General features: G+C 37.1%; 1 protein-coding gene across 1 annotated transcript in view; it reads right to left on the reverse strand.

The window, feature by feature from the left end:
• Positions 1-6,991: 6,991 nt before the first annotated feature.
• ARMC1 (armadillo repeat containing 1) overlaps positions 6,992-20,694 on the reverse strand; it is a 36,428-nt gene continuing 22,725 nt past the window's right edge. Inside the window, exons 4-7 of the mRNA XM_008706734.2 lie at positions 17,683-17,872; positions 10,101-10,217; positions 9,943-10,017; positions 6,992-9,158 (exon numbers count right to left, since the gene is read on the reverse strand). Coding sequence (XP_008704956.1) covers positions 8,967-9,158; positions 9,943-10,017; positions 10,101-10,217; positions 17,683-17,872 — 574 coding nt within the window. The 3' untranslated portion in view covers positions 6,992-8,966. The remainder of the gene's footprint in view (positions 9,159-9,942; positions 10,018-10,100; positions 10,218-17,682; positions 17,873-20,694) is intronic.

The following is a 20,694-nucleotide window of genomic DNA, read 5'->3' on the forward strand; positions in this document are numbered from 1 at the left end:
TACCAAACCCAAGCTTCAGTTTCCTCAAAAAAAGTCCATTTTCCCCCCCAGACTTCATAGGATTGTTGGGAAGATCAAACGAATACTAGGCTAAAGCAGTTAGCAACTGCAACGCAGCAAACGTCACTGTTATGTTTATTAATGTACAAATACTTAAGAGCAATTGAACTACTTACATTAGGAGATTAAATACAATATTCAGGGACTAAATCAAAAGGCCTACAGTCTTGGTTAATCTGGCCTCCACCTAACATTTCAGTCTCGAGTCCACACACCAGCCTCATAAAGCTGTCCCCTTTGTCTGGAACCCTCTCCTTGGCCCACTTGGCCAACCAACTCTTGCTCATCATTCAAGTTCTGGTTTAAATCTTAATTTCTCCAAGATACCTACCCTGACTCCCCTGCCCCCTTCCCCACCAATATCAGGTCTCCCAAACCTTCCGTACTACTTCTTGGTACATCACATTTGTCATTTTCTGTTCCACGATCTTCCTTCCCACTAGACTGTGAGCCTCCTGAAGGATTATGTTCATAATCCCTCTGATAAGCACCATGACTGGGAGAATATAGGTTTTCAAATATTTAGTAACTGATTTCAATGACGTAACTGAAAAATACCCATAAAAGCTACACTCTTAGAAGGAAGCCTGAGGCTCCCTCAGCACGAGTCGGTAATTGCTGGCATTTCTCTACCACTTTGTCTCCTTTGAGCTTCACCAACCAGAAATACTACACCATAAAGAGTAAGGAAAGTACCTTCATTTTTTATTTCCAATATAACTTTTTGAATATAAAAGTTATATGTCTAACATAACTTCTGTGGAGGTAACGGAACATCTGCTTGGCTTATTTTGCTATTTCAACGCCAGGAAATCATATACGGGAGAAAAAACACTGATCTGCTTTCCCATCCTGGGTAATTACTAATCACCTGGCGATCAGGATCTTAATTTAGGATACATTTTAACTCATTACTTCCCTTGCTAGACTTGCTGCTTACTAGTCACAGGGTGAGAAGATTCCCATAGACTGCCATCTCTAAGAATTTTACTACATTCTGCTTCCACAAGTTAATAAGAACTAGTAGTCCTTATATTAAGCTCTATAAATATCTTCACCCAGAAGTGTCTTTATATATTGTTTATTGTCCGTAAGCTAGTTTTCTACTGAATTTAATATTAAATTAGTTCTCCTATCTCAGTGGACAAGAAACATTTGGCTTTGTTCCCACCAGGTACATCTTGTTTTAATGCTGTCACACGGATCCGATTTTTAAAAAAACAGATCTTATATTGCCTGGAAGAAGGCGCTAAATTAAAAAACTAAAATCAAAACTAAAAGCATAAATGCCTATGCAGTTTGTTTTACAAACTTATACCTTCACATACACATTTTCTTAAAACAGTACACATTTTCTCCGACTTTCTGCACTGAGAGGTAAGGATTCCTTTTTCCCTTAAAGTTTATCTCCTAAAACGGAGTCCTGATTTCTGGCTCAACATTTTCAGTCTGCCTTACCGTTTTCATCTACATTTGCTCTAACCCCTTTTTTTAAATTCCTCGGTAAGGTCGGTATGGCTGAGTTTCCATGCATTTCCTCTCTTTTTCTATCTTCTTTCATTTTCTACTACCATTGTTTAACTCATTCCTTGGTACTTTCTCACCAATCAGTCTTCTTCCTCTTTTTTTTTTTTTTTAAGATTTTATTTATTTATTGGCAGAGAGAAACAGCAAGAGAGGGAACACAAGCAAAGGGACTATGAGAGGGAGAAGCAGGCTTCCCGCCGAGGAGGGAACCTGATCCGGGGCTCGATCCCAGGACCCTGGGATCATGACCTGAGCCCATGGCAGATGCTTAATGGCTTAACGGCTGGGCCACCTCATCTATCAGTCTTCTCATTCATTTATCTTAACCTAAAATCTCCCTTTTTCTCCCAACCATAAGATCACTTTTTCCTCTGAAAGTATATTTTATATTGCCCAATTTTTGCCCCCACTGGAATATTTGCAGACTACACACTATTATTTTTAATGTGTCCTAATAAACTATCTTCCTACCTGAAATATGTAAACATAAAAAAATGGGTACCTACACAACTTACAATTTCACATGAAACTCCTTATCAGAGGGGAATAGGTTCAAAAAGGGCTTCTGAGCCATTTAAGGGCTGCAAAGAACCTCAGCAAACAGGCTGGTCCTGAAGACAGCAGTAATGAGGAGGCTTTTTTAGGCTTCACTTTGGGCTTGGTAAGTAAGAGGCAGTGTAGAAGAGGAAGTGTGAATTTTGAAAGCGATCTCTGCTGTCATAATCTATAAAATGAACACATTTGGGAGTGAAGAGACAAGCGATATGACTGAGTGGTCAAATGTACAGCAGATGTCTTAAGTGCTGAAAGAATTTAAAGAACTGAGAGACAGACTGGCAAGGGCCAAAATGGACAGACAAGGAGGGCTCCAAGGAATAGCCGGTTCTGGAAAACTAGAATCTGGTCATTTAGGATGAGGACAAACATACAATGTACTTACTGAAGACTAAACATGTCGACTGAACTACGAGCGTCAGGTAAATCAGAAGAGTACGACAGGTTACAGAGTCTTGACACCAGAATAATTTGGATGTGACACACTAGAAGTCACTAAAGATTTATAACCAAAAGAGTAGAGATTAAAAATACCTAACAATTATTTGGGCAACTATTTGGTCACTAGGAAGGAAAATCCCAACCCCAATATTCAGTAGCTGTATTTGACTCCGGGTACTTTATTTCCCCTGTAAAGTGGGTATGAAAACCCTAGCTCACTGAATCACTGTGATGATGAAAGAAGGTAACACAAGTAAAGGACCCAGTACAGAGCCTGAAACACAGAACGTGCTCAAGTAATGTTAAATGTTACGAACAAGCAGGTAACAGTAATCCAGATGTGCAATAATTAAAATCCACACAAGATCTGAACCAAAGTACCAAATACCCATCCCTTCAACACAGAAATACTATAATTGTTACAGCACCGTAACTCATTCATAACCACTCCCCAAGAGCTCAGCACACACTGTATTATGCTCTGTAGTGTGCAAACACCAAGACGTAAGAAACGTTCCCTCCCGTTAAGGATCTTGATCCCAGTAAGAATATACTCAGGGAAAGTAATGGACCATAAACGACAGGTCCCAAATGAAAAAGTAAACATAGCTGTTAAGAAGAAGAAGGAATCATGGGGTGAAAATTGTTCACAGGATTTGTATAAGAAGCATTGGGAAATGCTCTTGCAATGTGTGTGCTGCAAATATTTTTTAGTAAAGAAATGGTCAAATCTGTTTAGTATGAGGACTTCTATAAATCAAGTAAGAAAACTCAAATCCCCTCTCCCCTCTGCCAAAAAATGAAAAAAAAAAAGTTCATAGGGAAAAAACAGCACTTAAATATATAAAAAAGCGAACTCTCATTCAGATGATATCCTTTTTTTTAGATCACAAAGGGCTAAATATGGGATAATACAGTTGGAGAGGCTGAAGGGAAACAGGAACTCTCATATTCTGGGGAGAGAAGAAACCAGATATACTCTCTAAGGAGGCAGAATCTATCAAAATTAAAAGGACTCACAGCTTTGATGTAGCATTTTTTTTTTTAAGATTTTATTTACTTATTTGACAGAGAGAGAGAGAGAGACAGCCAGTGAGAGAGGGAACACAGCAGGGGGAGTGGGAGAAGAAGAAGCAGGCTCCAGCAGAGCATGCGGGGCTCGATCCCAGGACTCTGGGATCACGCCCTGATGAAGGCAGACGCTTAACGACTGAGCCACCCAGGAGCCCCAACAATTCTACATCTAGAAATCTATTCTACGGATATACTAACCCAACACTATTTGTAATAGCAAAAGATTACAATCGAAACACTGGCTAAATAAATGGTGGAACGTTAATATAATCCTGTGAAGCTGGGGGGGGGAAGCTGCTTTATACACAGATACAGAATAATTTCTAAGATACACTTTAAGTGAAAAAACTAAGGTACCAGGCATTTTATTACCACGTGTATGGGGAGAAAATATGAAAAAGTTTGTAAATTTACAGAATATTCTTGATGGGCACACAGAAATAGTAACAATGGGTATCCCTGGTGAGGAAAACCAGGTTCAATGGTTCAAAGATAAAGTCACTTTTCACTGTATACCTACTGTGAACACTTACAAAATTTAAAGTGTAGGGGACCTGGCTGGCTCAGTCAGGAGAACCTGTGACTCTTGATCTCAGGGTTGTGAGCTTAAGCCCCACGCTGGGTGTAGAGCTTACTTTAAAAAAAAGAAAAGAAAAAAATTTTAAATGTATACTTCTTACCAACTGAAACAAAAGAAAACATATGAGAATAAATCGAAATGTTTAGTTATTCATAGTTTATGTTGTAGGATGACACAGGACTTGTTTTTTTTTTACGCATTTCTATAACATACTGAGCTTATTTTCATAAGATATATTTTTTAAAAAAATCTTATTTATTTGACAGAGAAGGAGAGAACACAAGCAAGGGGAGTGGCAGCGGGAGAGGGAGAAGCAGGCTCCCTGCTGAACAAAGAGCCCGATGCGGAACTCGATCCCAGGACCCCCGGATAATGACCTGAGCTGAAGGCAGATGCTAACCCTAAGCCTCCCAGGCACCCCCATAATAAAATATTTTATTTTTTTATTTTAAATTAAAAAAAAAAAGATTTTTATTTATTTGAGAGAGAAAGAGAGAGCACAAGCGCAGGGGGAGGGAAAAGCAGACTCCCCGCCGAGCAGGAAGCCTGACGTGGGGCTCCATCCCAGGACCCTGAGATCATGACCTGAGCAGAAGGCAAACGCTTAACCAGCCACCCAGGTGCCCCATAATAAAATATTTTAAAGGAGAGATAGTATAAAGGAGGAAATTCCAGATAAGAAAGAATACGAGCCAAGATTTAGAGGGTAGGATGAATACAAAATACTTCGGTTATAATAAATAGACAAGACTAAATAAAGCAGACATTTTCGAACAGTGAGCTAAACCACCGTGCCTCCCATATAGAAAGCCTGTAATAATGCCACAGAATAGACGAAAGACTACGTTGGTAGCTAAACTCTCATGACATTTTTGGTGCTAGACAAAGCAGTCTAAACTAAGCCAGAGTCCTTTGTTGACATCACAGCAGAAAATGACAAAAATACTGTTAAGGTTAATCTGATAGATTAGAATGTGGCTACCCTAGAAGTAAAAGTAGCCAATTTCTGGCCCAGATATGTTATCTGTGGCATAGGTAGTATTTTAAGGGTCTGGAACAGCCACGATGTCCAGAAGCTCAGCATTGTTAAAAGCCCACAACCCATGTGGCAAACACGGTTTCCCTCTTTAGACAGGCCAGAGGCTCTACGTGTGTCTTCCTTTGTTGTGGCCTAACCAGACTGACTTCTCTCACGTACCTGACTTTTCTGGTGTCCAGACAGAGTTTCTGATTGCTCAGAGACCCCTGAGGTAAGTCACTTGACGTGATTCAGGCGTGAGGGTCTGGATGGGAATGGTGGTGGTAGAAGCGGAAAGGCCCAGCAGTAGGACCCGAGATGCAGCCTGCCTTGTGAGAGTGCAGAGACTCGGGAGCCAGACTGCCCAGGTTGGAGTCCTGGCTTCACCCTTTACTAGCTCTGTCACCTGGGACTCACGAGCTACTATTTCTCTGCCTCATTTTCCCCATCTGTCAAATGGAGACACAAAAGTACCTACCTATGGTTGTTAAGGGTTCAAGGACTAAGTATTTGTAAAGCACTTAGCATGGTCCTGACACAGATTTAGTTTTCAAGTCCACTGCATGCCTACCATGAGCTTGGTTCTGAGAGAAAGAAAAAGTCGCAGACTTTGTATCTGACAGGTATGGTGAGGGAAAGGGGAGCTATCAAAGATGACGGTATGTGGCGATTTAGAAATTATCGACACGAAGGTAACTGAAATCCTGCCAACAGATGAATTCTTCAAGGGGCATGCAGATAAGAATCAAACACCCGTGAACTAACCCTCAAAAAATACCCTCGATTGGACAAAGAAAGTCGAGGAGCTAGATAAAGAGTGTTTACAAAGGTATAGTGTCTCACTTGGAATTGAGCACAAGGTATAGTGTCTCACTATTCTTGAGCACAAGAATAGAATTGTGTCAAACTTCCAGTAACAGTAATTCCATCTTACACTTGTAAGATTTTAGTTTCAAGTTACTCGTGACAATCTCACTGGGTCAAATAATGATCCCATAAAGTAGAAGAATTATCTCCATTCCATTAATGAAGAAAAACCTCAGAGACTACATTATTACCTAAAATTACATAGCTGGTAAGTTATAAAACAGGAAATTGAAACAATAAATAAATAAATAGATAAATAAATAAATGAATAAATTTCTCCTGTAACAATTCCATAAGAATCAGAATATTATAAGTTAACCTTAACTTCATTCAACAGAGCAAGTATTATGCTCCTCTCCCACTTTTCTGAAAAACAAAAACCAAATGACAAAGCAAATGAAGAAACTTGCTAAATACCAATAAATCAGAAACAAACATGCCAGAAAAAAAAAAAATACAACTGACATCTTCCCTATTCGCTCAACAAGTTAACTAGTACCTGTCATTTATTTTTACTGATTCAAGAAAAATTCTTTGTTCATCCTCCTAAAAAAATCTTTACGCAGTTACTACTATCCAGTCACAGCTACAGACTCTCTCGGTTCTCAGAGCTAAGTTGGGAGGAAATACTGGTAAATATAATTTCCATCTAATGTGATAAACGCTACAACGAGTGTATGTACAGGAGCAGCTGATCCAAACCCAGGGAGAGGCAGGTGTGCTGGGAAGGAGATGAAGGGAAGATGCATGGGAATGAGTCGGGTAATGCACCTGCAGGGAGCCAGGAGAAGGTGCCAGGCAGTGTGGATACGAACAGGCTCAAGAGTAATCAATAATGCTTATACCACAAAAATGCAATATCCATTCAATTTTAATTATGTTACCTTTTATTATTTTACAATGTATTTCAAAAAATGCCTTTACAGTTGCCTTAACTGCTCTATAAGACCTGGAATAAAAGAACACTTAGAATTAGAACACACAGACGTCAAGCTGTAATACTTACTTGTACTGAATCAGTACTACCAAAGAGATGTAGTTTTTTAAATAGGCAGATGTGTGGCAATGCAAAATAAAATACAAACTTGTTAAACAGTAAACTTTGTTTTAATGGCTATAGAAAGGAGGTGGTTTTGTTTTCGTTTTTCAACACATCTGGTTCTGGAAGCAAGTTGTATTATGCATTTAAAGCGATACATGCCCTGAAAGCTTCTATTTTCAGTTGTGCGTGGCATCTGAATCGGAGCCCAGACACAGGAAGAACATTGTTCCCGAGCCCCTCACTACCCCTCCCTCCAGAAGGTCGTGAACTCAAGATTCTTGTTGGTGAAGTATTTTACAATTTTTTTTTTTCCAGTGACACTGGGTGCTTTTAATTTTCTCTAAAAGAGAAGCGATGAAAATGCAAGGAAACCCTCCAGGGTCCAATTTTCACTTCACATTCTCCACAAGCAACAAAATAGTAGCTCTACATGTTGATGAAAAAGAATTCCAATTTCTCCATATTAGTTTCTTAATCACATTAGCACTATAATTTATCTGGATTTCCAAAAGGAAAATTTTAGTTGCCAAATATTTCAGGAATTTAACAAAGCATTACATATACGTAAATTAGTTCTTATTTACCAAAAAAAAATATATGTATATATATTTATATATATTTATCTTACCTTCACTGAAGTTCTTTTTTTCTGGCTGGACATGAGAACAAGATTAAGTGGACCAATGCTGGCTTTTTTTCTTTATAAGCAATAATTTGAGTCTGTTTCTTTTCACTCAGTATGATTGCATGTTCATAATAAATTCACAAAAGGCAATACAAGGAAACACGTACTGAACAGGCATCTGCCAAGCAATTCATGTTTAAGGTCAGACTCTACCCAATGGCAGTATGGCATTACAGGCATTCAATTTTTGTTTTCTTTTTTCAAGTTTGTCGGTTCTTTACTATTTTTTTTTTTTCCTAGCAAAGGATGGTATACGATCACAAAGTAAGGCCGAGACCATTTAGAGTTGCTCCCAGTATTATGTTGCACGGAACTCGTGAGAGCTGATACAAACCAAACTGAACAATATTCAACTGGAGCCACATCTGATCACATTCAAATAGTCTCCAATAGTACTTTGCTAATATACACGTTTCCTTCTTCTCGGCTGATTTTGTGTTGATCTTATTAAAATTACAACAAATAAGATTGCAAAGTTTTTGTAGACTTGTAGTTTTAGGGGACTGCTATGTTCATAGGGATATATTTTAATTCACAAAATGTCTCTATAGTAATGTTCTTTCTATAAACATGGTTGGCAAAATAAAAAAGGCACAAGAGAGGGATAATGAGAAATGGTTTTAACTTTCAGTGAAGGATACCAAAGCAAGTATCTTTCACGAAGAAAAGCAGAGAAAAATTCAGTAATTCATGCACAACTTGGGCTAAACAAAAACAAAAACAAAAACAAAAAAACCCAAAACTTCTCTTCAGATAGGTCCTGAGGCTTGAGGAGAAAACAAGTTTTCCTAATCACGTGCTTCATGTAAAATAAAATGTAAAGCTGCACATACACATGTTTGGTTTAATAGTGGACCCATGTTTTTTGAAAAGTGAGGCAATTAAAGGAAAACAAAACCAAAATACCTTCATAAACAAAGAACTCCACCTGTAGCCTCTGTCCTTTTTACCACTGACTGGGGCAAAATGTCCAACAAAATGTAAATGCAGCATACGCAATCATGTAATCTAAAAACTTTTCATGATAACTTATTGCAAATTGCACTTGACAGTTCACCACAACAATGGAAAACTGGCCCCTTGTTGGTTCACGCAGTCCTCGAGACCCACAGTGAAGTCACCAGTAAAAGGATCTGGATAAAAAGTTTGCAGCTGTGCTCAGCCAGCTAGCTCCACCCTCTGGGTGGGAGCCGACCCGGGACACTGCTTTGTCTTGCTCCTTTGTGGGACTCTCATCCTCGGGCAGGTAGTCGGGCAGTTCTGTGTTCTGTTCTACTTCCACAGGCGTATCTTGGAATGGCACCAGCATCTGATACAGAGAACATGTGAAGAGTTATTACAAAATCACCATAAAGGACACAGATATATATGTCTTAAGTTAAAGGTCAACTTTACTCCTCATTCTAATCACCATATATATTCTCAGGGGCTATATTCCTTTAAAAATCTTCCCCTTACATGAAGGTAGGCCCAACTGCTAAGCACAGAAAGGCAGAAATACACATGAAAACTAAGATGCTTTTCTCCTGAGGCTCCAGGAATAAATGTGCAATTCCTGTCTATTTAAAGAAAACAAAAGCAAGTATCGGGCTACTGCGGGCCCCTGAAGGGCCACTGAAACTTGTTTCTATGGCAAGACAAATAAGCTAAAGCAATACAGACTTGTTTTCCCCATCACAAAGCTAGTAGCAAAAGTAGCAAAAGTAGCAAGAGGCAAAGACTTTCACTGTATTTACCTATCCCCGGTGGGAACAGACCTTTATTTTTTGGATTGACAAAACTAAGGTTAGAAAGAAGTATTAAAAACCAACACAGGGAAACTAGATACCTTTTATTTCCATATAAAATTAGGAAGCTGTTTCCACAGAGATAAAGAACAGACTCTGAAATCCACAAAATATAAGAGCAGACTTTGAAATCTACAAAAGATCTCTCTTTGAAAGAGTTAACTGTTAGCCAAGAAACATGTAATCTGACCCAACCACACTCCTGTGTATTTGGCAACTAACAGCCTGAAAATACTATCAACCTGCTAGGCATAAAGAATAATCAAGAGTCAGTTAGGTATAAAGAAAACTACATAAAGCATTTACCTCTTCTCCACTTTCACTTTTCACAACTTGCTGAGCCTTCATAACCTTGGTTGATGCTATCGCTGATGCCAAAGCCTAGGCCAGGATTAAAAGGAACAATTTTGAACACTGATTTGTTTCCCTATAACCTCAAGCATTCAGACATTTAAAATACTTACCTCTGCTTTCAAATCTGAACGGATCCGCACCACACATCTTTGAACAGCCATTTGAAAAGTAAAGCTAATGACACCTTTAATTTTTAACAAAGCCTCTTCACAGAGATTTCTCCGAGACTGAAAAGGTAAAAAAAAAACCAACAAATTATTATTAAAATTGGCAAAATAATAAAAAGAAACAAATCAACTCAAACCACACTGAGGGGGAGGGGGTAGCAACGTCTCTATTCCAGTTCTACCAACTCATTCTTGAGGACAGGGGTGGTGTTTAGTCAAGTTTATTAAATTTTATAAGATCAACAGACTAATAATTCCTGATGGATTTTTTCAAACTTCATTACTAATACTTAGTTTTAATAATTTTTATCAGAAATAAGTTAGCCAGTATTAATTTAAATCTTAATGCAAAAGGAATGGAAGAACAATACAGAAAAAAAATGCTGAAAAACAAAGCTAGGTTCCTCTAGCTCAAGGGTGAGCAAACTACAGTCCACCAGCTGTTTTTACTGGCACACAGCGCACACATCTGTTTACCTACTGTCTGAGGCTCATTTCGCACTACAGCAGAGTTAGTGGTTGTAACAGAGGCCATATGCCCTGCCGAATCTAAAATATGTACTATCTGGCCCTTTAAAGAAAAGGTCTGCGGATCCACACTCTAGCTTAAAAATCTCTGAGGATAATTCTTACAGACTGATGTTAGAATTAGTGAGTGTTCAGTGTTTGAGTCACTACTTTTATAGTACTTGGTATTTATAAATATCACTGCATCCTTCATTTCTGGCATTCTCAATGGCTACCACTGCATTCTCAAGGGTTATTAATACCCTCTTTTTAGTTCTCATTTTCCTCTGACAACACAATAAAACATACCCCCTTCAATGTTAAATTAGTAAATAAGGACACTAACGTTATTCCAACCATTTTCTGTATGTTCAAATACAGAAAAGTATAAACATATTAAGAAGATAGTAAAAAGACCCAAATCAAACTTCGAGAAATAAAATAAGGGGTGGCTGGCTGCAGAGCATGCAATCCCTGATTTCAGGGTCCTGAGTTCAAGCCCCACGTTGGGCATGGAACCTAATTAAAATAAAATAATAAAATAATAAAATAAAACAATGTCTATGGTAAAAAAAAAATACAGTGAATGAAATTAGCGGGAAATTAAACACTTACAAAAGAAAAATTTGGCAAATATAGCAACAGAAACTATCCAAAATGAAACAGAAGAAAAAAAGAATTGAGGAAAAAAATGAGCAGAGTATCAGTGAGGTGTGAGACTTCACATGGTTGAATATATGTAACAGGAATCCCTGAAAGACCAAGGGGAAAGGGGGACAGAAACAATATTTGAAGAAATAATGGAAAAAAATTGTCCAAATTTGCTGCATAATATAAACCTAGAGATCCAAGAAGCTGAATAAACATGAAGAAAATTATACCAAGGCACATTATAAACAAACTGATCAAAAGCAGTGATGAAAGAGAAACTCTTAGAAGCAGGCTGAGTGAGAAAAATAAGATATATTGCATATAGAAGAACGCAGGTAAGAATAACAGAATCCTCAACAGAAACAATGCAAGGAAGACAACAATGAAGGAATGTCTTCAAGTATGGTGTTAAAAAAAAAACAAACTCTGTCACTTAGAATTTCACACCTACTGAAAATAATCTTTCCAAAAAAAATACAGACTCTTCCAGACATACAAAACTGAAGGAGTTAGAGATTTCAATATCTGACTTTCAAAAATGAACAGAATTGGGGCGCCTGGGTGGCGCAGTCGTTAAGTGTCTGCCTTTGGCCCAGGATGTGATCCCGGCATTATGGGATCGAGCCCCACATCAGGCTTCTCCGCTGGGAGCCTGCTTCTTCCTCTCCCACTCCCCCTGCTTGTGTTCCTTCTCTCACTGGCTGTCTTTATCTCTGTCGAATAAATAAATAAAATCTTTAAAAAAAAAAATGAACAGAATAGGTAGACAGAAGATGAGCAAGGAAAATAATACTTAAAGAACAGTATAAACCAACCATACTCAACAGACACTTAGAATATTCCAAACAACAGTGCATACATTCTCAGGGACACATGGAACATTCTCCAGGATAGACCACGGTAGGCAATGAAATAAGCCTCAATAAACTGAAAAGGACTGAAATCATTCAATGCTGTCAAATCACATGAAACGAAATTAGAAATTAGTAACAGAAGGAAATTTGGAAAATTCAGAATACATGGAAATAAAACAACTCCTAAATAATAACCAATGTGTCAAAGAAATCACAAGAAAATTTAGAAAATACTTTGAGATGAATAAAATGAAAATGCCACATACCAAATCTGATGGCATACAGAGAAAGTACTGCTTAAATAAAAACTTGTAAGCTATAATAACTACATTAAAATAGAAGAAAATCTCAAATCAGTAACCTAAATTTCCATTTTAAGAAAGCCCAGAGCAAGCAGAAGGAGGAAATAATAAAGATTATGGCAGGGAAAAAAGAAATAGAGAAAAGGGAAAAAAAAATAGGAAAAAAAAATCAGTGAAACTAAAAGTTGGTTCTTTGAAAAGATCAATAAAACTGATAAACCTTGTAGCTAGACTACGAAAAAAAGAGAAAGAAGATGCAAATTACTACACTCAGGAATAAAAGACAGGACATTATGACCAATCTGACTGAAACAAAAGGATTATAAGTGAATATTATGAACAACGCATTATGCCGACACATTAGATAACCTCAATGAAATGGACAAATTCATAAAAAAATAAAATTACCAAAACTGACTCTAGGAAAAAATAATAGACCTGTAACAGGTAAAGAGATTAAATTAAAAACAGAAAATATCCCACAAAGAAAGCTCTGGACCAAATGGTTTCACTTGTTAACTCTACCAAACGTAGAATAATCAACAGCAGTCTTTCACAAACTCATCCAGACACTTCCCAACTCAGTTTATGAAGACAGTATCATCCTGATACCAAAACCAGAAAAAGATACCACATGAAAGAAAACTGTAAATAAAACTATAAAATACCCTATATGAAGATACACACAAAATACCTCAACAGAATCCCAGCAAGCTGAATCCAACAGCCTGTTAAAAGGACTATACACCATGACCAACTGGGATTTACTCTAGGACTGAAAGGTTGATTCAATATATGAAAATCACCAGGATGCCTGGGTGGCGCAGTTGGTTAAGTGTCTGCCTTCAGCTCAGGGTCCTGGGATCAAGCCCTGCATCAGGCTCCTTGCCCAGCGGGGAGCCTGCTTCTCCCTCTGCCTGCTGCCTCCCCTGCTTGTGCTCTCTCTCTCTGACAAAAAATAAATAAAATCTTAAAAAAAATATATGAAAATCACCAAAGTAATACATGATACTAATAGAATTCAACAACGAAAAGACAAACGATTTAAAAATAGACAACAGGCATTTCTCCAAAAGAGAAAATACGGGATAAATTAAAGATACATACAATAAACACTAAATCAACCACTGAAAAATGGCCAATAAGCACATGAAAAGATACTCAACATCATAGTCACTAGGGAAATTCAAATTAACACCACAATAAAACAACAACAAAAAACAAGAACAAAGAAACCCCACAATAAGATACCGCTTCATATCCACTAGGATAGCTATTAAACAACAGAAATGTATGTTGACAAGGCTGTGGAGAAAGTGACCCCTCATATGCTGCTGATGGGAATGTAAAATGGTGCAGCCACTGTAGAAAACACTTTGGCAATTGCTCAAAAAGCTAAACGAGGTTAATGTATCATCCAGCAACTCTACCATAGGAACATATCCAAGAGACCTGAGGACATAAATCCACAAAAACTTATACACCAGTGTTCACAGCAGAATGATTCATAACAGCCAAAAAGTGGAAACAACCCAAATGTCCATCAATTGATGAATGAATAAACAAAATAGAGGACATCCATACAATGGAATATTATAAAGAGGAAAGATGTACTGACACATGCCACAGTAGGGATGAACTTTGGAAACATTATGCTAAAGTGAAAGCCAGGCATGAAAAGTCACACAGCCTATCATTCCATTTATATGAAATGTCCAGAAGAGGCAATTCCAGAGACACAAAAAGTAAATTAGAGGTTATCAGGGGCAGGATTAGTGACTGCTGACGGGTATGAGGCTTCCTTTTGGAAGGAACTGTTCTGGAATTAGGCTATGGGGATGGCTGCACATCCCTGTAAATACACTAAAAGCACGGACTTGTACACTTCAAAATGGTGTATTAATAGTATGTGAGTTCTATTTCAATTAAAAAAACCTGAAAGAATTCATTGCCAGCAGATCTGTACCACTGTAAGAAATGTTAACAGAAGGACAATGAAATCAGATGAAAACCCAAAATTTACACAAAAGAATAAAGAGCCCTGGAAATGGCAAAAATGGATGTGGACAGAAAATACATTTTTCTTATTTTAAAATGTCTTAAAAGAGACTGATTTTTTTGAAATCATAGAGACAGAAAGTGAAATAGTGGTTGCCAGGGGCTGGGGGGAAGGATGAAAGGGGAGTCATTGTGTAATGAGTACAGTTTTAGGTTTTACAAGACAAAAAACTGTACATTCGTAAGAAGTATAGAGGTGATGGTTACACAACCTTATGAATGTACTTAATACCACTGAACTGTATACCTAACAATGGTTGCGACAGTAAATTTTATACTTATCCGTATTTTATAATTAAAAAAAATTTTAAAAATAGACTACTTAAAGTAATAACAATACATTTGGGGTTTATAACATAGGTGGAGTAAAACATGTGACAACTGCAAAGAGGCAAAGAAAGGGGAAATGGAAGTATAATGTTCTAAATGTCCTACACTATTTATGAAGTGATATAATATTAATCGAAGCTGCACTATAGTAGAATTAAAAATATATAAAATAAACCCTAAATCAACCAACAAAAAGGAAGGTGACCTGTAGCTAATAAGCCAACAAAGGAAATAAAATGAAATCATAAAAAACATTCAATTAGTCCGAAATGCAGAAAAAGGAAAAGGGAAAAATGAACTGAAGGGACAAACAGAAAGCGATTAGCAAGGGGCACCTGGCTGGCTCCCTTGGAGGAGCGTGCAACTTTTCATCTCTGAGTCGTGAGTCTGAGCCCCATGGTGGGCGCAGAGATTACTTAAATAAATAATTACATAAACCTTAAAAAAAAATAAAAAAAGAAAGCAATTAGTAAGATAGTTGTTTTAACACTAACCACATTAATAATTCTATCAAAGATAAATGACCTCAACACTCCATCTAAAAGGCAGAAATTTTCAGAACGGATTAAAAGGCAAGGCCCAACTATATAGTGCCTATAAGAAATCTTGAACTACAGATATGAATAGATGATACACACTCATCAAAAGCAAGCAAAAGAAGCTAAAATTAAAAGCAGATAAGGTAGGGATGCCTGGGGGGCTCAGTTGGTTAAGTGTCTGCCTTCGGCTCAGGTCATGATCCCAGGGTCCTAGAACCGGGTCCCTTGCTCAGTGGGGAGCCTGCTTCCCCCGCTTGTGTTCTCTCTCCCTCACAAATAAATAAAATAAAATCTTAAAAAAAAAAAAAAAGTAGACAAGGTAGAATGAGTTCAGAAGAAACTATCCTGTAGGACTATTAAAGCATTCTAATATCACAATATATTAAAATGCTACGCTATATTCAGTATTACTATATTCCTATACTATACTACACTCTAAAAAATTGTGTACAGGGGCGCCTGGGTGGCTCAGTCATTAAGCGTCTGCCTTCGGCTCAGGGCATGATCCCGGCATTCTGGGATCGAGCCCCACATCCGGCTCCTCTGTTGGAAGCCCGCTTCTTCCTCTCCCACTCCCCCTGCTTGTGTTCCTTCTCTCACTGGCTGTCTCTATCTCTGTCAAATAAATAAAAACTCTTAAAAATAAAAAAATAAAAAAAAATAAAAAATTGTGTACAACTGGTATTACTTCTTCCTTAAGTGTTTGGTAGAATTCACCAGTGAAGCCATGTGGGACAAAAGTTTTCTTTATGGGAAGGTTTTTAATTACAAAATCAATTTCTTTAATAGATATTGAGCTATTCAAGTTATCTATTTCCTCTTGAATAAACCTTGGTTGTGTTTTTCAAGAAATTTTCCCATTTCATCTATATTATCAAATTTATTGGCATAGTTATTTAAAATATTCATTTATTTTCCTTTTAATGTCTATAGGGTCTATAGTGATGTTTTCTTTCTCTTATTTCTGGTATTGATAATTTGTGACTTTTATTCTTGAATGGTTTGGCTACAAGTTTATCAATTTTATTGATCATGTTGAAGTATCAGCTCTTGATTTCATTGGTTTTTCTCTATTGTTTTTCATTTCACTGATTTGTTTTGTTTCTTCTGCTTACTGTGGGTTTAATTTGTTCTTCTTTTTCTAGTTTCTTAAGGTAGAAGCTTAAGTCACTGAGAACTCTTCTCTCCTGTATACAAATATTTAGCCATTTGGTGCTGTTGAATTACCCTCCAAGCACTGCTTCAGCAGCACCCCACAAATTCTGATATCGCATTTTCATTTTTATTCAGTTTAAAATGCTTTATAATTTCTCTTTTGATTTCATCATTGACTCATAGATTATTTTAGAAATACATTATTTAGCCTCCAAAATATTTGGGGGTTTTCCAAATAACTTTGTTTCTGATTTCTAATTTGCTTTTCCTTATGCTCAGAGAACATACTTTGCATAGTTCTTTTAAATTTATTAAGACTTGTTCTAATCGTCCACAATAAGGTCTACCTTGGTAAATACTTCACATGTGAAAAGAATGAATATTATCTTGTTACTGGATAGGGTGGTCTATAAATATAGACTAGATTAAGTTGGTTGTTAGTGCTACTTGAGTCTTCTATATCCTTAACTGATTTTCTGTATACTTGTTCTATTAATTGACAGTGGTGCTGAAATCTCCAGATCAATAATTGTGGATTTGTCTATTTCTCCTATCATTTCTGTCAGTTTGGCTTCATATATTTTGAAGTTCTATTATTAGGACATAAATATTTAAAATTGTTGTGTGCTCTGATTAACTGACACCTTTAGAAAAATGCTCCTATGGGACTTATTCTTCAAGACTGCTGGCAAGTGTCACTGAAGAAACTATCCCCATCTTAACTACAGGGAGATCTGTTCCAAGACCCCCAGGGGATGCCTAAAACTGCAGAAAGTACCAAAACCTATATATATACTATGTTTTTTTCCTATATGTACATATGATAAGTTTATTTATAAATTAGGCTCAGTAAGAGATTAACAATAATGATTACTAAAATAGAACAATCATAACAATACTTTGTAATAAAAGTTATGTGAATGTGATCTCTCTCTCAAAATACCTTATCATATGATACTTACCCTCTCCTTGTGATGTGAGGTAATAAAATGCCTACATGATGAGATAAAGTAAATGACACAGACATTGTGACACAGCCTTAGGCTACTACTGACCTTCTGAAAGGTCAGAAGGAGGATCATCTGCTTCCCCACCCCATCTTATGAACCAATGTGTTTGTAAGTCTTACCGTGTCGTCAAGACCATCTATGTGCAAAACCACTGTTTTGGCACGTTTGTTTGTAGTTCCCAGAAAAAACTGAGCTTTCCTTCTACGTGAATTCATTTCATTGAAACTATCACCATCTGCCATATTGGAAGACTGAAGAATGTCATAAATTTCAGAAGCCAGCAGTTTTGTTTCTCCGGGAGTTGTCGTCCTTGAAAAGAAACACATATAAATTAATTAGTCTTGTCACTTCTATTGATGCTGTAATTTTATTCCTTGACTTTGCAGAGCCTTGTTTTTACATTCTGAGGCTTTGTTCAATTGAAAGGAAACACCAGTGAATCCTAGAATAATCAACAACATAGAAAAAGCACCTAGTTGATCATAAGGTCTTCTAATTTCATTTCATTTTTATTTATTTTTTTCTTAAAGATTTTATTTTATTATATATATAGACAGAGTGTGCACATGTGTGTGTTGGGGGGGGAACAGAGGGGAGGAAGAGGGAGGGGGAAAGAATCTCCAGCAGACTCCTGGCTGAGTGCTGAGACCAACATAGGGCTAAATCCCACGACCTGAGCAGAAACCAAGAGTCTGACGCTTAATGACTGAGCTACCCAGGTGCCCCAAGGTCTTCTAATTTCATTTTAAATCCATGGTTCACTTAAGATTCAAAACTTATCACTATAACAGAACAGCATATTTAATCAAAATCATTAATTAAACAGGCAATCAACTAAAAAGATTAGGATACAACCTGTCCCTGAATTCATACTAAAATAATTTGAAAGCACCTTGACCTTCAAGAAGGTGTAACACATAAAAATCCAAAAGGAGAAAACAAATTAGGAGAGGATTATTCATATCAGAGTTATTTCAATGAGGAGATTTCTTAATAAATTCAAACTGACTGTTTCTTAATTTACATTGTTTACAAATCTTTTACAAAGCTTGTATGTATTATGAAACCACAACTAAAACAAAAGTTTTCATTCTTGAACTTTTAAATCCTATGATAGCTCCTCATATAAACATCTAGTAACATTTTGTCCACAGACTTTCTGCATGGATGGAAATGTTCTAGAGCTGCACTGTCCACTCACCACATATGGCTACTGAGCAACCACAACTAAAAAAATGAGTTTACTCTGAATTAAATTTAAATCGCCACATGTGGCAAATGTCTACCATAATGGTCAGCACAGATCTAATGCTTTTTATAGTTAAACTCAATAAACAGAAAATACACATAGGTGTAAAAAATAACCCTCATTTCACTTATAGATAAGCTCAATCAAGTCCAAACCTTATACATTTGAGGCCTTTAAATCTACCCCATTCAGGGGCGCCTGAATTTTGAAGGGTGGCTCAGTTGTTAAGTGTCTGCCTTTGGCTCAGGGCATGATCCCAGGGTCCTGGGATCGAGCCCCACATCAGGCTCCTCTGCTGGGAGCCTGCTTCTTCCCCTCCCACTCCCCCTGCTTGTGTTCCCTCTCTCGCTGGCTGTCTCTCTGTCAAATAAATAAATAAAATCTTTTAAAAAAAAATTAAAAAAGGAAAGAATCTATCCCCATTCAGCTCTACCAATATCAGCTCATTTTGTCTTTTTATGAATGCCTTTTATAGACGCCTTTTCCTCAACCAAAAGAGCTTTACCTAGACCATTAGCTTTCAAACTCTTTCCTCCCTTGAAGGCTCAACCTCAATTACCATCTTCTTTGTGAAGCTTCCTCACCCCAATAATCCATTCCTCCCTCTCCATTTAAAGTACTATGCTGGGGCACCTGGGTGGCTCAGTTGGTAAAGCATCCCACTCTTGGTTTCGGCTCAGGTCATGAACTCAGCGTCATGAGATCAAACCCCGTGTTGGGTTCTGCACACAGCAAGGAGTCTGCTCGAGATTCTCTCTCCCTCCCCCTCGCACTCTCTAAAATAAATAAATAAAATATTTTCAAAAATCATAAAATATTATACTTGTACTTATACCAGTGATCTTAATTTTCTATTTTTTTCTCTTCAAGAATGGGGATGTATTCTCTCCAGAGGGCCTCACTAAACTTTTTACAACCCATTTGTTTACTCAATGAGCAGAACACTTCAATTTCTGATATTCAAACTATAAATCTAGCAACACAGAGCTTCAGGTCCACAGGTACTTATCTGGCAATTTTCCAGGCACTCAATTTATTATCCCCACTGCTTTTCTGGGTTACTGTTGGCCACAGAGATCAATTACTTTGAATGATTTTGGCTGTGTATTGCAAGAGGCTATCAAAAAGACTATTTTGAGGGGGGAGATGTCTCAGCACTCTTCTGATAGCTGTTCTGCAGAACGGAAAAGGTCACTGAAGCTCTGAGATATTTTAAATATTAGCCAACCACAAGTTGTAAAGAGTATGAGGTCAGTAGTTAGAGATACTCATGAATTTAGGAGGAAAAAAACAAATGTCTTTGCTACCCCTTTCCACCACCAATACTGTTTTTAAGTGTTTGCATCAAATAAAAAAATAATCATCACAACACATAACAGAAGACGTAACTAATGACCTTCCCATAAAAAATTTTAAAATGCATACATTATTTCAAAAACTGTTTCCTGATGAACCAGTAGTGAGCAAAAAATATTAAAATTAAATTATTATCTTCCTGTTCTGCAGAATAAGAACTGTAACAGTAGCTCTAAACCACAAAGGGTTACTAATGCCTTAGAGAATCTGGTGTAAAATTCAAGAATGTTTCACAAAAAATGCAAATACAGAAATTTTCCACATCAATTTCAGTAAATTTATGTACCTATCCATGCCATCTATCTTATATCAACCTCGAAAAACACAGATGGTTTAACATTGTTTAAACTGATCTAGAATTGGAGGAGGTTAATAGGAGAAGAGCAATGTAGCAATGCATCCAATGTTGGAAAAAATTCAATAAAGTGAAAACTGCTGGTAAGACTATAATTGGTACTATTTGAAAAAAATTAACAGTGATAAGAAGACACAAAAATATCTATACTCTTTGATTCTGTAATTCTTC

This window comes from Ursus maritimus, unplaced genomic scaffold, assembly GCF_017311325.1.
Source record: "Ursus maritimus isolate PB19 unplaced genomic scaffold, ASM1731132v1 scaffold_9, whole genome shotgun sequence".
Classification (NCBI taxonomy): domain Eukaryota; kingdom Metazoa; phylum Chordata; class Mammalia; order Carnivora; family Ursidae; genus Ursus; species Ursus maritimus.